The 16,534-nt window shown below is 43.3% G+C and overlaps 2 protein-coding genes across 2 annotated transcripts; one reads left to right on the top strand and one right to left on the bottom strand.

Moving 5' to 3' along the window:
• Window positions 1-1,054: 1,054 nt before the first annotated feature.
• Window positions 1,055-2,089, top strand: LOC128707923 (mitochondrial nicotinamide adenine dinucleotide transporter SLC25A51). The gene is made up of 3 exons (XM_053802881.1): window positions 1,055-1,533; window positions 1,599-1,728; window positions 1,805-2,089. Exons 1-3 carry the CDS (start codon window positions 1,055-1,057, stop codon window positions 2,087-2,089), a joined length of 894 nt encoding a protein of 297 aa, XP_053658856.1.
• A 2,373-nt stretch (window positions 2,090-4,462) lies between these two features.
• Window positions 4,463-6,368, bottom strand: LOC128719688 (putative fatty acyl-CoA reductase CG5065). The gene is made up of 4 exons (XM_053813316.1): window positions 5,726-6,368; window positions 5,057-5,602; window positions 4,713-4,970; window positions 4,463-4,637 (listed from the first exon to the last, which is right to left on the bottom strand). The coding sequence occupies exons 1-4, from the start codon at window positions 6,349-6,351 to the stop codon at window positions 4,463-4,465; spliced, it is 1,605 nt and encodes a 534-aa protein (XP_053669291.1). The 5' UTR covers window positions 6,352-6,368.
• Between the last annotated feature and the right edge of the window lie 10,166 nt (window positions 6,369-16,534).

The raw sequence follows: 16,534 nt of genomic DNA, 5'->3' as shown, positions 1-16,534 counted from the left end.
ATACGAGGTATCAACTATATAATCGTGTCACAGATCGTGTTGGATGTAGATTATAGACCCTCACTCGTCGAGGCGCAACACATTTTCTTCACCAAACGATTTTTTCCACAATTACGAACTACTTATCGTAAATTATTCTCATAATTGAGCGAAAAACATGAAATTTTCCACTAGCAGGTGTGATGAAAAAAACTTTATTTCAAGTGTGTCCAGAGGAGGTCGTACCACGACCCATTCTCATATCTTTCTTTGACAAACAATATTGACAGTTGGGAACAACACAAATCTAGAATCAAAATTGAGCTCCCATTGGAAAGGTGAAATAATAATTATTTAATGTTTTTAGGAAATGGTCATATTCATCGTACAGCTTGCATATTAAGTATATTGGTTCGTTTGTTGCTCCAAAGACGGATTCGATCGCGATTTGATGAACAAATCGATCGCGAATTGATACATTCCCATCTATCAGTAAATCATTCAAGAGCTGTCACTTGAAATGACTGTGCGGGTTCCCACTTTGCAACTACCTGTCAGCTGATAATGACGTTAACCATTGAGGAAATAAAAAATGGTAAAGAAAAATACAAAACTGTTCGAAAACACGGAGGGTGCTGATCTAATCAATTTTATCAGTGTGTGCTGTTACAAACAAGCGTGAAATGCACGAAGTGTAGTTAATCCGTTCAAGAGGCTGCCCGCGAAATCTGCAGAAGGAGCTAGATCCTATTGCTATGATAGGATCGCTCATGTGATTTGAGTGGTAGAAATTTGTTGTTGTCCAAATTTGGCTTCAAACCCACGGACAAAATTGTTCTCCTGGTGGTCATCACTTACATAACTACCAGAATTTCGGCATTTCTGCACGTGTGCTGGATGGAAAATGGTACCCATTAATTGCCTGGTGACGGTACATACTGCCAATCTATAGCCATGCTGCTATGCAAGTGCGGGACAATCGCTGCGGAATTTTACAACACATACACACCTGTTGGAGACAACAACAGCTTTTGTTTTTGATCGGTCAACCCACAGCGTTTGTTTTGCGATCACCATGGCGATTGTTCGTGCTGAACCGACCGGGGTTCCCCCAACTGTGACAACCGGGGCCAATCCTCCTGCGGTACCTATCTTCTGCTGGCGGGAGTTTGCCTGTGGTTGGGGAGCGGCCTTTGTAAACATTACCGTGACATACCCGATCTACAAGATGATCTTCCGGCAAATGCTGCACGGGGTGCAGTTAACGCAAGCCTTCGGGCAGCTGCGTAGTGAAGGAATGACCTATCTTTATCGGGGTATTTTCCCACCTTTGGCCCAAAAAACGATATCCCTGTCGCTAATGTTTGGTGTGTACGATAGCACACGGCGGCCACTGGTGGAGTACTGTCATGTAAATCCGTACACAGCCAAAACAGTAGCTGGAATGGTGGCGGGAACATTCGAAGCAATGCTAATGCCATTCGAACGAGTGCAAACACTGCTAGCGGATGCGACCTATCATCAAAAATATCGAAACACTCATCATGCGTTCAAGTAAGTGTTTTACAATGTTGTAACGTGATGGCAATATAAATTTGTCGTTTTTTTTACGTTTGTAGAATAATCATCCTGGAAAATGGCATTAAAGAGTTATACCGCGGTTTGGTACCGGTTCTTTGGCGCAACGGACCATCTAATGCTATGTTTTTCGTGTTGAGAGAGGAAGCCGATAGCCGTTTACCAAAGCGGGTTAGTAAAGAAGGTTTTGTGATCGTGAACAAAAAGGAACTGCTATTACTTATCGTACCTTTCGGTCCACTTGCAGGTTTCAATACTTTCGCAGCGTACGCAGGAATTTGTTGCAGGAGCCTGCATTGGTGCATTTATCAGTTCGCTGTTTTATCCACTGAACGTGGTGAAGGTGACCATGCAGTGCCGTGTTGGAGGTCCTTACGATAGCATGTGGACAGCATTAATGCAGGTGTACAATGAGCGAGATCGACGGTTAAGAAATGTGTACAAGGGTGTCAGTATGAATTGCACCCGCGCGTTTTTCAGCTGGGGTATCATGAATACGGCTTACGAACAGCTGAAAAAAGTGTTCTATTGAGATTGTTTAGAAATTCAACTAGAAAATTCAACGGTCCCGCGAAACGGTATTACGTTACATTGTAAATAATGGAAACCTTTGCAGTTGCTATAACGCAAAGTCTTGACAAATGTACGCACCAGTCACACTAGGTGGTGTGATCTTAGATCACAATGATCCCATTTTACTCTTCGCTTAAAAGAAACTATCTCCACAAACACATGAGTTATAAGTTCCCCACTATCGCGCGTTTCAGCAGTTGCATTTAATGCGATCCTGGTGTACAGACGAGATTTCTAGTTGTTTTATCATCGTTAAACACGCGTGTTTAAAGTATTCTTCTGTCGTTTTGGCCTCGTATTGTAAATATATATACGTATGTAAATATTTGTAGGACGTTCTACCTACACCACATCCCCCCGGTATATTCGTTTAGGTGTAGTGTAGTAAAATTGCATAGAATCAAGAAGGTAAACGTTGCTTTAAGCGCAAGAATAATCCCAAAGGATGTCCCAATATTATTGGGTTGTGTCGTACAATAAAACGTTCTAGTTGTACAGTTGCAATAGCGATATAATAAGTTTAGCGCGTGTGAGTGTGTAACAAAGATTCGATTGTACAATGATGGTTTCGCAGTTCAAAATAAGGCGTGACCTGTACCGAAATTTGCATTAAATGAAACAAGAAAATTGCCATCTTCAGCACAAATCGTATTTTTAACTGGAATTGTGTTATTCACTATGCTAAATATGCAATATGGTGTAAATTACATCCCCAAAATTGTATTAGAATCTGCTAAAGAATAAAATTGTTTGCCAGTTCGGCGAATTGATAATTCCTATCAAACATTGTAGTCTAAATAGTCCACTTTCTCATTGATCCCAAGGTTATTCGTTATATGTATGTATTTAACAATAAAGAAATGGTTGTTTGACACATAATAACGATTTAAAAAAATAAATGCATTCTCGATTCTCAAATTAGATGCAGTTCTCTCTCTCTCTCGCTCTCTCTCTCTCTCGAAGAAAGCGTCGCCCAAACACACTCAGAGCGTTTGCATCCTGCGCTCGGATGGTCCAAGACTAGTGTCCATAGAGAAACACCGGGCGAATCAATGTGCTATATATCTCACATTTCGTGCAATCTCGAAGTCTTCTGGATCTCAGCAGATGGTAAAGCCCGTAGTATGCACGATTCCCCTACATGCATCTTCGGATCTCGCTGATGATGTCGTTGTCCGAAGTCCCAAGATAGCAGAATTCCTCTACTTCCTCGAGGTTGTCGACGTCGACTGATACACAGCCTCCCAAATGGGCCCTAATATGGCCCCAGGTATTTAGTCTTCGTCGCATTGATTCTCAATCAAATTCTTGCTACTTCACGTTCGAACCTAGTGTACGCCTCACACACCTTCCCTGTCGTCCTGCCAATGGTGTCAATGTCATCCGCGAAGCCAAGAAGTTGGAGAGACCGGTAGCATATCATGCCCAGGATGTCGTTGTCTAGCCACGTGCTTCGTATTACAGCTTCCAAGGCGATATTGAAGAGTGGGCAGAAGAGTCCGTCCCCTTGCCTCAGGCCCTATCCCCTGTGATAGGGCTCTCACAGATACTACTCTCACCTTGCACTGCACCCGTTCAGGGTGGCCTCTAACAGGCGATGATATTCCATAGCTCCTTCCGATTAATGGTAGCGTAGGTAGCCGTAGATAGCCTTTAAGTCGATAATCAGGTGATGCGTAGGCGCTCTCGGCACTTCTGGAGGATCTGCCGAAGACTGAAAATTTGGTCGATGGTAAATTTGCCTCCAACAAACCCAGCTTGGTAACTGCCGACGAAATTTATAAAAAGGGGCGCAAGTCTGACAGGATCTTATAGGCGTTGAGGACCGTGATGACACGAAAATTTGAGCATTCCAGCCTGTCGCCCTTTTTGGAGACTGGGTGAATGACATCCAGTGTAGTTTCCTCAGTAGTTTCCAAACATACACTTATGATTATCAAATTTGTTCTGAAACATTCTTAACGTTTGGTTTTTTTTTCATAAAAATCTTTATTGATACAGTAAATAATAATAATTAGCCGATAAGCACACAATTTCATTGATGCAGTAGTGCGATCGTGCAAACAAGTTTGCCTTGCGTCTTCTTTTTTTGCTGAGCTGCCTGCCGAAAGTTTGTAGTGAGGTAGTGCAGTTTGTTCTATCGTACGAGTTTTTTTTTATCGTGCCGTTGAGAATTTGTGCCCAAACACTCCCAGGAAGAAAACAAATGATCGAGTCATAGTTTCACGCTTAACAACTCCTAAAAACTTGCTTTCACAAGCGCCATTGTAAATAAGAACTCACTGACATACGATACAGAAAATAGATCCTGTTAAGTTAGAACCGAATGAAATCAAAGACCCTGACGAACGGTTCCGGCCGTAGAAGCGGAACTGCCTCGTAGGCCCACGATTGCAGTGTCAAAAACGAACTGTATCGAACCGGTAACTACCTCCCAGTAGGTCCAGAAAAGCCACAGCCCGAACGCGTACAATCCAATCTGCACAATCTTATCCATGATGTAGAGTCTACGGAGATAGAGATGGCATTTAAGTATTAGGGGTATTTGGAGTAGGTTCGAGGTGACGAAATGAAGATCTTACTTTCGCAGTAGTTTTCGTGCTTTGGGCAATGATTCCGGTTCTTCTTTCAGGATGTATTGCCGCGCACCGAGGATGAAATCATGCAAATAGGTCTGGTAGTTAATTTCGGTGACATCGAAGTAAAACCGTTTCTGGTCGTCATGTGAAAGCCTCTGGTATAAAGATTTCGCATTTTCGCACCGGAAAATCCACTGTTTCGTCGTGTAGTATTGAAGTATCGTCAGCCCAGCGGATATCCTTTTCTGCACCTTTACCAAACTGGTGAAACGGTTGAAAGGAAACAAATGATTAAACTCCAGAATGCAACCGATCACGTCCAACGGTCGAACAGATCCAACACTTACAAGGGTTTCCGACGTAACAGCACGAACAGAAAGTCTATCAGATAGGCAGGCAAGTAGTGGAAAAAGATGACGCACAGCAGGTGGTAGAAGTAGTTGGACTTTATCGATCCATCCGGATACCATAGGGCGAAACAAAATGGATTCTCGTTCAGCACAACGCGACCCATCTCCAGCACCTCGCCCCAGCTGATGGGATTTTCGGACGACGAGGTAAGATTGTAGTACATCACGTCGTCCTTGCGTGGATTTCTCATGCGCTCTGTGCCGATGGCGATGATGGCGTTCATCGTGATGTCGACTGGCATAAAGTCTGCCAGGTAGTCGCCATTGCAGTGCATGCTCCGAATCACACCACGTCCGGCACCGATCAGCAATCCGGTGGGACCGTTGGTACCTTCGCCCCAGCCAGGAAGCGGTTCCTTCATGGCTGCCGTCACGATCGATGGTCGGGCGATGGCGATCGGTAGCTTGCCCCGGTACTGATAAACCATATCTTCCGTGAGCGCTTTCGTGTAAGCGTACGTGTTTGGCAGGTTATTCAGCAGTCTGTTGGAGGGAAAGAGAGAGAGAGAGAGAGAGAGAGAGAGAGAGCAAAAATTTGCGTAAGATTATGTGTGGCACACGTGCGACTACGAGTACGCTAATCGTGGTGTTAAGTCGGCTTCTCACCTTGGCGTAATGAGATCCAAAATATCATCATCCAGTAGACCAACCATCTTCGAGATGCCTTCCGGGTTTTGGGGCGCGGGATAATGTTTCTCCTCCAGCACGGCCTCATTGCACTGGCAGTACGAGGTGGAAACGTGTATGAACGATACCAGCTTGCGCATCTTTTCTGCCAGCGTCAGCACTCGTATCGTTCCATTTAGATTGATATCCACCGCCTGGCGAATGTGTTGATCGAAGCGAACGTTAGCGGCACAGTGGAACACCATCTCCACGTTGTCCACCAGCTCCCGGTGATCCTCCTCGCTCAGACCGAGCCCATCGCTCAGTATGTCACCCCGGATGAGACGAATCTTGGCCAGCCGATCGCCATACTTCTCGCGCACATGATCAAACACTATGTTTTTCACGTACTCCTCCTTGCGCTGGACCGGATCGATGCCCTTTTTGGCGCGTATCAGCAAATAGATGCACCGTATGTCGCCACATTCGCGCAGTAGCTTCTCCACCATGATCTTGCCCATGAAACCGGTCGCACCGGTGATGAAGATCGATCGTCCGGCATACGATTCGACGATGCTGGACGATGCGTCTCTCGGGAGCCTCGTCATCATACGACCGTCGTCCATCGTATGGATCCGTTCTGTGGTTGCTGGTGCTGTGTCGTATAGGCCAGTAAACAATTTAGCTCCGGTTGAGTCACGTGATCGAACGTCCTGGGATGAGAGGCAATCGAAGCGCAAATAGGTATAATTATTTACTCAGTGCTAACCTAGCTACGAGCACCAACGTGAATGATGTAATTATTGTGTTCTCTTACAATTAATGTTCGTTTTATTGCGCTATTGGTGGTCTACCATTGATACAACGAGTCCGAACACCCGAGTTTCTAAACGCGGGATGAAGTTGGCGTCCTTTTTCTTATGACAACTAGAATGACGTGGCTCACGCACTACGAATCATTAACTACCATTCTGAAGGTAGGAAAAGTTGCAATTTAAAAATATTTTGCAAATATTCTAAACTATTTATTATGCAATAATTTAATATTAAATAGTCAAAATATTTTTTTGGTATACAAAGCCAAATATTAATTAAATTAATAGTAAAGGCTAACAAACAGCTACGAATCTCGCGACGTCATGTGTCGCACGCTAATCGTTTGTATACATTTCGATCAACGCACCTCCCCGTAGGAAGATTCGCGATCGTGATCGTGCGAAGTGATCGTCCGTCCGTTTCCAGTTTAATATGTGTAAAAACTGGTCTGGCGGTCTTTTCTGCACTGGTTTGATCAGTGCTATCGTTCCGCCGAGAAGGATTTGGCAAAACATATTGCCCAACCGCTTAACCTATGGATTAACCACAAATGTTAACATTGTCGTTCAGTGTCGACCAAAACTGTTGTGGTATCATCAGAGTTAAGCTCGCGGGGTTGATAATTTATCTATTGATGATTTTCTCACCACCGCACGTGTACACGTATGGTTCAGTTTTATTAACACTTTACAGCGCATCAATACCAAAGCTGCAGCAATGCGCTCCGGGACAAATCTGTTAGCAGGGGATCTGCTGCAGGGAGGACCCTATTATGCCTGCCAAGGTGGTAAAACAGAAACGAGTTTCAATAATCTTCCACAATATTTGAAAAGCACACAAAATGTAAACGAACAACAACTCTTTCTTATATTTTCGTGTCAACATCGTGTCAACAATGCCAACTGTGTCTTTTTTTAAGTTGTAACGTCTTGAGTAGAGTCCAACAAATTCTTGATTCCATATTGATTTTTTTGTGCGGGACATTTTATGCGTCCCAGCGCAAAGCGTGGGATTAATAATAAAATTCTATAATATATAGTTATTTGCGTAACATGCGTAACTAATGCCAACAAAGTAGGTATGAAACAACAAAAAAAGAACAATCTTCAGAAGTAAGATCAATAATACTGCAGGTTAAGACGCGTCCTCATTAGCACGACCTACAATCATTGACCACTTAATATTCATAATAAATTTGCTGCACAACTGGGCAAGCAGTACGTATTTCACTTATTCATTTGCTGGATTGCATATTACGTGGATAATGTATTACTTCTCATTATTGTACAGTGCGTTGTGAGCACCGGCAGCGCAAGACTGGGGATGTAGTGTGAGAGATACTTAAAAAAAATATTAACTAACAACACGTGGTTGCCTCTCGTGCAATGCGCGTGCTATGTCTGCACTGTCACTTTCAAGTTCTTGCTGATTTATGCTGGTGGCGAAATGGTAATCGTGCCATGGTTCAAGGGAAACTGGAAAGAAATGTATTAATTGTACTGCTGCAATGGGCGATACTACGATGGAGCTATCCGATGAACCTAAATATTGCCAACGATACCAGTCGTCCTTCGGTGAATGTGAAAATAAGGTAGCACACACGGAGCGCTGCGCGGTCTCACTTGGTACTATCCTCCCCTAGCTGTGTCTGGTGCTTATTTTCTTCGCTTTCCGTATCCCTCATAAATTTTGATCTTGATACTGAAATCATCCAAACTGGTATCAGCAGGTCAAGGACATGTGATGGATGAAGAATAGCTGATGACGAAATGGGCTTTAATAGGGAAAAACGGATCACCAGCCTTCCTTTTGCTGTCCATAAAAAAGAGATTCACATGGAGAAGCCCATCACCAAACAGACGTTCCAGTTTCGAATCGTTGTCCTTAGCAATGACAATCCGTGGTACCGGTTTCGGTAATCGCTACACTATTGTGCATCCTCGCTTTGGATCTACCGACCACGGTTATCATGAACTTGAAATTATTAATAAAGGTCACACTTCGGGAGTGCTGTAACACCCAAGGCACGCCAACCTTGCAACGAGCTAAATCGCATATGCTAATCTATTTACAATGCGCACCCATTGGTCGTTCACCTCGTGCGGGCATTTGAAACAAAAGACTTGATCGATAGCGTCACAAGCGACGAACCCCTTTGCCCATGGATGGGTTTCTGTTTCCCGTACCATCTGCACTGCGTTATCACCAACGGTTTGCGATAAAATTGGAACTGACAAGGACGCGTTATGTTTCGAACGTTTGTGTACTGGGACAACCTATTCGTTGTCCGTAAATTAACAGGAAGCGTCCGTTCTGTGCACATCACTTTATTAGTAAACTGAAGGTATTCCAAAGTGACTGGGCTGTGTCTCACCGGCCAGTGAATGACTTGAATAGCAAAGGGTACAGCACATATATCCGCCTTCCGCCAAACAGACGGTAGCTTCATTGGGTAGTCGTGACGCGTTCTGTGGACAAACAGGTATGATCCACCGTCACGCGATGTAAATACGCGAAGGCAAGTAAATGAGCTGACCAAACCGCTATAAGAACCTTTACGAATCGTTTCAACATTTGTGCGTGAAAACTTTAGTAATACGAGTCATGTGTTACACTTTCAACCATAAATTGGGGAAAGTAAATTAAATAAAAACAATGCAATGAAATGTGATAAAAACCAGAGAATGATACTATTATTAGAGCTCTTTTTATAAGCTCACGTTCCCATTCCATGATCGGTTGTATGTTTTGCAAGAAAACGTTGCATATTGCAACACTTTTAATTTCATTCCGACCATTACTTGTGGTCAGTAGGAATTGCTCACCTCGGTGCATTTGTCCAGTGGGAGAGGGCGTGCGGAGAGTTACATTACAAGGTGATAAATTTGTCATTTAGATGAACAAAACGATGCCACCCTAGGTGTACGTACGAGGAGAATACATACACCTTTTGATTGGAATGGGTCGGTTTGGTAGAAAGCAGATACGCAAGCCGCTGTCGGCTGTTGTAATAAGCCACCGCACTCGACTCATCATGTCGCCTGCAGCATGCAAATGCATTATCAATCATTTCCACTTTGTACGGAGGTGTGCCCAATTTCCTAACACTATACGCCGTTAGTTCGTATCCTAATCACGACTTCGCAAATCAAGTCCAACAAGACAGGCTTGGTTTACGGCTTTTGTTAATTTAGGATCATTTTATAACGATCAGATAACGATCATTTTATATGTTTCAGTAGTAATATGCATAACGTTTTTTGATGACTGTAATTTAATTTGTTAGACAAAAAAAGAACCACGAGACTCGTAAAAATGTCCATAGCTCTTCGATATAGCTGGCTTAAGTGGTAAAATTAGGACGTTTGACGAATAACATTGATCGTATTTCAATCAAATAAGGCCGTAGGCATAGCTTTCAGATCCTATTCATAGGATTCCATCATACGAAGTAAGTTTAGCACTGTAACGGACGACCAACTCATAAGCATATCGTTCGACATGTTTGCGAATATACAGAGTCACCATGAATTATACATGAGCAGCAGCATATTCTTCGGATTGGTGTGACTTTCGACAATAGACGATAAAACAAGCGGCATCCACGCGTCTACGCTATTGCCTTTGGCATCACCAGAAATGTAGGATGGCTTTGGAAAGTCTCCATCCAACAAGCCTCCAAAAAGCCTCCAAAATGCTAAAGATCACCAACATCACTAGCACTGGCCAAGTTCGAGAAAGGGTTCTATTTTTCTACTGGAAAGTTTAAACTCAAACCCGAACTGCATCATGGACAGCGTCACAATCAAATTTGCGATACGAAGAAATGGCTGCAATTTTTCAAAGAAAATTCCAAAATAATAGGTCGCATCGGACCGTTTCCTTCTCGAATTAATAATTGGAACACCGAACGTTTGAGTTATTTGCGCAGTTTAATGAATTGTACAATGCACAACATCAGGCCGAATAGTTCATTATCCCGGGTGGTCCGTAAAGCTAACACTCGTAGTTTGCCAGGTTCCCAGTGCCTTAGTTTATAATGTCACTTTAATTCACGTGCTGGCAACCACGTAGCCACAACGTAATGGACCGCTTGCGGAATACGAACACCGTTGTTATCGTACCTTTTCACCGCCCTATGATCACGATCTTGTCATTCGAAATGCACTGCAAACAACTTCAAGTACTCATGTCTTTCGTTTTGGTGTTTTTACGAAACTGTATTCACCACATCGCACAATATGAACAAAAATTCTCACTCGAGTTGTACACTCGTAGGACGCGCAAATATCACCGAGCTGCAGGGTCGCGGCGAATAACGTTGGTAACTCGTTCGGACACAACCGTATCGGGGAACCGACCGCTAGCGACTGAGCAGCGCGAACCACAAAACAAGTCAGATATAACCACAACACACAGTAATGCCAGAAACCAACGCTAACCGTACCCCAAGCACAATGCGCCACACCACCAGGGTCTGTGCGTACAGTTTGCTGACGGGTGCAGTAGCGCTCGGCTCAACCAAATATTTACAAATTACAGGAACTTCGCTCCCACCCCTACTTTCCCAAAGGCACCCAACGCTAAGCCGACCCACCGCAGTTCGCAAAATTTTCGTTTTATTTATCCACACCAGTCCTTCGGTGCGCTCGTACCGCATTCTTCCGGACCGTACTGGGTCGACAGCACCAACGCGGGAAGAAAGGTCACATCTAGGAAAAGCCCGCGATGCAGGGCCCCGTGCACTTGGCGTTGCGCCCGGGGGAGATAGTAAGGTTGTTACGTGAACTGGCCCAGCACATCATCGTCGACGGCAGCATCGACACGGCTCACAATCTCGGGGTCGATCGGTACTGTGGTGCCGGTATATCTTTCAGGGTCATCCTGGCGCGACCCAATTCTGACTTCCAGCTCGTTTTTCCAGTTCGTCCTGCAGACGGGTGTGTACAACCACTACGGGTCGTACAATTTCTCGCGGTCCACACGGCAGAACAGGGCTGGAAGATTCCAAGCGTACCGCGATGCGTGAATGACACCGCCATATGACTCATATGGAAAAAAGAAATCATGACCCGTAGTTGTGACGTATCATTACGCTATTTTGCGATGGGCCATTATGTAACGAGTGGAAATTGAAATTACATGAAGGTTTCAGGCATAACAACACTTGTGCGATTGATTTGGTAAAGAGCGTGGAAGTAACTTTTATTACAGTGCAAGGTTCAGTATATTGTATTTGAAAATATTAATGAATAATCTTACTTGTGGAGCTAGCAACAATATATTAGTTTCGAAATTTATATTAGTATATTTTTCCTTTTTTTTTAATTGAAACACTCCTTGAGGTTATTTAAGTCGCAAAAGTCAGCTAATTTCAAATAAAAATTAATTCATTTGGTTACGCAAGTATTTCTTGAAAATTGGCGACTAAGCTGTAATTCAAATCCATAGCATTCATTTCTAGCAGTACATACAGCTATCACTATTTACTACTATCGAGGTAGAAGTTTTACATTTTCTAAATAAATCAGTAAGGTTTCTTCTGCTTTCACCATTTGATTTATCTAGCAAAAAAATATGTTACGTTTCTAGACAATTAAATAACAGTCTGGTAAAAGGATTCGTCTATTTTTTTTCTAAAGTTAAAACCCCTGTTGTAGTTAATAGTAACTCTAATTGGGACATCTAGCCAAACGGCATATGGACATGATGCCCGCCATATAATGGGCAGTTTACTGGCTTCACGTTTCAGGTACTGCCAACTCCACAAATGATCGCCCGAGGTAAGACTAAGGATGTCCCACTAACCTTTATCCAGCCTGACACCGTCGCGTTTGTGGCAACACACGATGTAAATGTACCGTCAGATCGTAGTGTACGGTAAGCGTTTATTTTTATTACACCTACTACTTGATAAACCAACAGCACATTCAGATATTGCTCACCTCTCACGTACACCGTGACAAAAGAGGGGCCAGATTCAATTACTGATCCCCAGATGCAGCGGACTTTTGATGGGTTTAGCTCCACTGTTTAGGTTCTAAAAACGCACAAACAAGGGCTCTAATCGAAGGGTCTTCCTCCGTGGTATGGTGTGGTTAATGAATTTTGCATGCCATTCCCGCCCATCTTGCACGAGGTTCAGTGCATTTAACATTCCGTGTACCATGGGCGAATGGGTTGCATTTCGTCCTCGTTCTTCTCCTGCTTCTGCATGTCAGACGATCGTTTGGGGTGGTAATTGTTGTAAAATTAAATTGCACTTTCGATGTTTATCTGTGCATGTCGAATGGCGACGTAAAGCGGATTGGAAAGGCTAATCGGTGGGAGCGGTACAATCGATGCACCCAAAGTTTCTCCTGATGCAACCAAAGGAGCGCCCCCAAAAATCAGATAAGCCACATAAAAACGCCAGCCTTTAGGGTGGCGGACACGTTAAATCTATCAATTACACATTACGAACCGCAAATAAAAAACCACAGCTTCCGTTACACGGCATTGGTACAGTTGCATATCGCGGCACGTAATGTGCAATCCGTTAATGCACCTTGGCTTCATTACACAAACCTTTTGTTAATTTCGATACCTTACAGCCTGATATGGGTTAGGAAATGGTATGAACTTTTTTGTTTAATGTGTGAGCAATGTGCACTGCTAATGTAGCAATATGTGAAGGTGTCCTTCGTACAAATAATGCACGTTGTTGTTCAATTCATTGTCGTTACTGTCACCGAATGATGCGGTTAACCAAAAAGCTCTCTCTTGCGGTTTACGAATACTGCATGTTGCTAAATGTTATACTAAGGTAACGGAATCAGTGTGTGTGCTTTAAATTCTTTGCTGAATTTTAGTCACAAACCTTCCATGAATGGGGAGATTTGTCTCTCTCACTCTTTAACGTCACATTCAATGATTTCTCATTCTTCACTCACACTGTCACACTGTCTTTCCGCTGATCGATGGGAAGGGAATTGCACAGGTCATACAATCACTTACCGCCGAGGTCACGATGATACCGATACTGCATTGCTGGGCAGCGAGAATAAAGCACCCGTTGAGGAACACGTTGCATAAAGCTCTCCGATCGTAGGGCTATACAACGGTGATTGAAGATAATTTAATGCACCTTTGGCGATCGTGATTCTTGCAGTGGTATGCGCATTTAATTCCCGCAATTTCCGCCGCATTTTATACCTGTATCAGTTGTCCAGTTTTAAGAATAATTTAATTGGGCATCAATACTGTTATTATTCTACGCTAAATTTCTCGTGGATCCATCGACATGTGAAGGATTCTATCACATATTCTTGTTCGATAAGATGGAACTATACTATGTGGTTAGTGTCGATGAATGGTGTTTCACGTGGTGATGCACCCCGTGCAGCTTACAGGTCAAATGCCACCATGTCAAGAATGTTTTATGGTTCTCAGTTTCTCTGTTTCGATCGATCATTAGATTAGTCATTAGCTTGCACATGCAATGGTGGGACCAGATCTTCGGAGGCCTTAAGCATAATAGCAGTTGGGACCTACCCCTAGTCGTTGTACTAAGCGTTCCTATATCGCCAACCGTTATAACAGGTGCTACAAGTATTCTTGGAGCTCGGTGACCCCGAGGCGTAGTGGATAATCCGCAACCGGAACACATGCAGTTGATACAATAATTATATATGTTACGTTCATTCATCCAACTTCATACAACATTATTCATGATGATAACGATACTAAAACCGAACCATTATTTGCATTCGATGTGCTATTATTACTTATTTCACTGACACAATTGCAGTATTGCCGACAAAGCGTGACATTGCATGGGATGCATAATTTACCCCCGAGTTTGTATTGCTATGCAATTGCATCATTCCACCCCCAAAGACGTGCACATTCTTGCCCTGCTTGAGGTACCGACCAGCGCGAAACCGTGCCTAAATTTCACGTCTAGCGACGAAACAAACGTATCATTTGTTCTAATACCAACAATAATGTGTTATGATTGATCATAAGTGCAGCACAAGTGGTTGAGGTGTGCAGTCTCGATCGTTGCCAAATGCATCCCCTAAAGGTTTCTCCAGAGCACCCGCTAGGTGTGCTGAAAACAAATAAAACCGGTCATACGTTGCGTTCGTTGTGTGAGGCGGGCGCGTTCATTACGCACGGTGGACACTTGGTGGTGTGGGAAGTCATTAGATGTTAACGGGCTCCCGCCGGCTTTGCAGATCATTAATTCAGCGCGCCCGGTGTCTAGTGCCGGTGATGCACTACTCGGCAACACAGCTGCAAGACAGTTGGCTGAAGTGGCTAATGTGCAGTAGAGCACCTTGGTTTGTGGGGGTCTCTCGCATTGGGGTTAGGTGTACCGGAAAGCATTGGCAAGAATTTACCGAAAGAATGGAAACCCACCAACCGTACGGATCCGTATGCAATTAAAATGTGCTCCAACACGACAATAAAATGGTAAACCCTTTCTTACCAACCAACAGAACAATGCACTTTACCACCACTTACATGCACACATAAGCGCACATGCCTGCACAGTGATCGTTGAAGGTTGATACATGTTGATAAATGCAGCCTAACTAGCACGGGTGTAACAATTCTATTCTTGAATTGGGGTTTTTCTGGAGGCACCAAGCATAATTACAACCAGCAAGACACCTAACGCAACGACTTCTTTGACTAAAACTGCTGTTAAACTTGGTTCTTGGTGAGTTGAGATTTGAGCGACCAGGGGATAAAGATATGCTGGATTTTGTCCATGATTGAAAGATCTTTATATGATGCCGTGGTTATTTTTTTCTGTCCAAAGAAGTGTCAATCAAAACTTTTACTTCTTAAGAGAAAAAATTGTTAAACTAACTTCAAGTAGCCGTTAATTTTCGTTAATACTTCGGTTAAGTTTTAATGATTGAACTAATTGGCACATACGTCAGATATTTTCTTGGTCAAAAAGTTCTCCCTCCTAACTGTCATCACCCCCCCCCCGTTCAGCATAAAATGTTCTATTCATCTCAATATCAACGATCATCTCAAACAAACCTGTGCACACAAATCTCCCTACTACACGCCTCAATGATCAATTCCGTCCAGACGTTGTAATTTTGAATGCCAGCAACGATGCCCATTAAATGTTCAAATATTTACCTTTTTATCAAATTTTGTTTGATATTTGGAAAACCAAAATATACGGGAGTGGTACTGTTAATTTACTTACCTCATTTGTTCCGTATCAGTTCTAGCGTATTGGTCCCCGTATGCTAGTGCTAATTTCTCATTGAAAGCACTACTTAAAGGTACCATCGTGAGATACAGCACATGACACCACCACCTCATTCACCGACAACCGCAGCAGCGAGACGGCAAAACTTCGTCACACACGTTTTAAGGTCCATGTGCGCCGCAATTAGATGGGAGTGTAATGAGATTTTTTTTATCGTCCACTGTTTAATGGCGTTTAGCGTTTAATGCTCCACTCTTCAGCGTAGTCAACGGAAACTTTGCGACGGGCATCTAAGTCGTGTCTAAACTGGTAGTATGTGTAACAAAAAAAAAATAATAAAAGATCAGTTTCATCTATCTCGTTTGGCTTTGACTTTGAAGTTCAGCGGGCGCGCTAGGGTAAACCTGGGAAAAGAGAGGGAAGCGGAAAAAAACGATATATGATCGTAAAAATGTATTGGCAAAGACAGTCCCTGACCTACAGCGCCCATGCTAAATACTCCATTTCGAAACACGTTCATCAAACGATTTACTCACCGGGTAGTTGTTAACGTACCTGACACCAACGTGAAGCACCATCTTGTTTCGCAAACTGTCTGTAAAATAGTATTGCAAGACTGACTAAGACAATCAATGGTAGCAGAAAAGGCTAAAATAAAACAAACAGATTTATCAAAAGGAACTTATTATATTGCTCAAAGCTATAGATATATGTATGCTAGGTGGCCTGCTTTTGAAATAAGGATGGAAATCTGGCCAGCTATCAGCCAGAGA

The sequence above is a fragment of the Anopheles marshallii genome, chromosome 2, assembly GCF_943734725.1.
Source record: "Anopheles marshallii chromosome 2, idAnoMarsDA_429_01, whole genome shotgun sequence".
Taxonomy (NCBI): Eukaryota; Metazoa; Arthropoda; class Insecta; order Diptera; family Culicidae; genus Anopheles; species Anopheles marshallii.
The sequence above is the reverse complement of the archived record's forward strand: the minus strand, read 5'-3'. Positions and strand labels throughout refer to the sequence as shown.

Bases quoted from the DNA above. Each gene is read 5' to 3' on its own strand.
- LOC128707923 (XM_053802881.1), top strand. From the start codon at position 1,055: ATGGCGATTGTTCGTGCTGAACCGACCGGGGTTCCCCCAACTGTGACA. The intron at 1,534-1,598 runs GTAAGTGTTTTA...TTACGTTTGTAG, and splicing joins AACACTCATCATGCGTTCAA to AATAATCATCCTGGAAAATG. The intron at 1,729-1,804 runs GTTAGTAAAGAA...GTCCACTTGCAG, and splicing joins ATAGCCGTTTACCAAAGCGG to GTTTCAATACTTTCGCAGCG.
- LOC128719688 (XM_053813316.1), bottom strand. From the start codon at position 6,351: ATGGACGACGGTCGTATGATGACGAGGCTCCCGAGAGACGCATCGTCC. The intron at 5,603-5,725 runs GTGAGAAGCCGA...TCCCTCCAACAG, and splicing joins TTGGATCTCATTACGCCAAG to ACTGCTGAATAACCTGCCAA. The intron at 4,638-4,712 runs GTAAGATCTTCA...CTATCTCCGTAG, and splicing joins GCACGAAAACTACTGCGAAA to ACTCTACATCATGGATAAGA.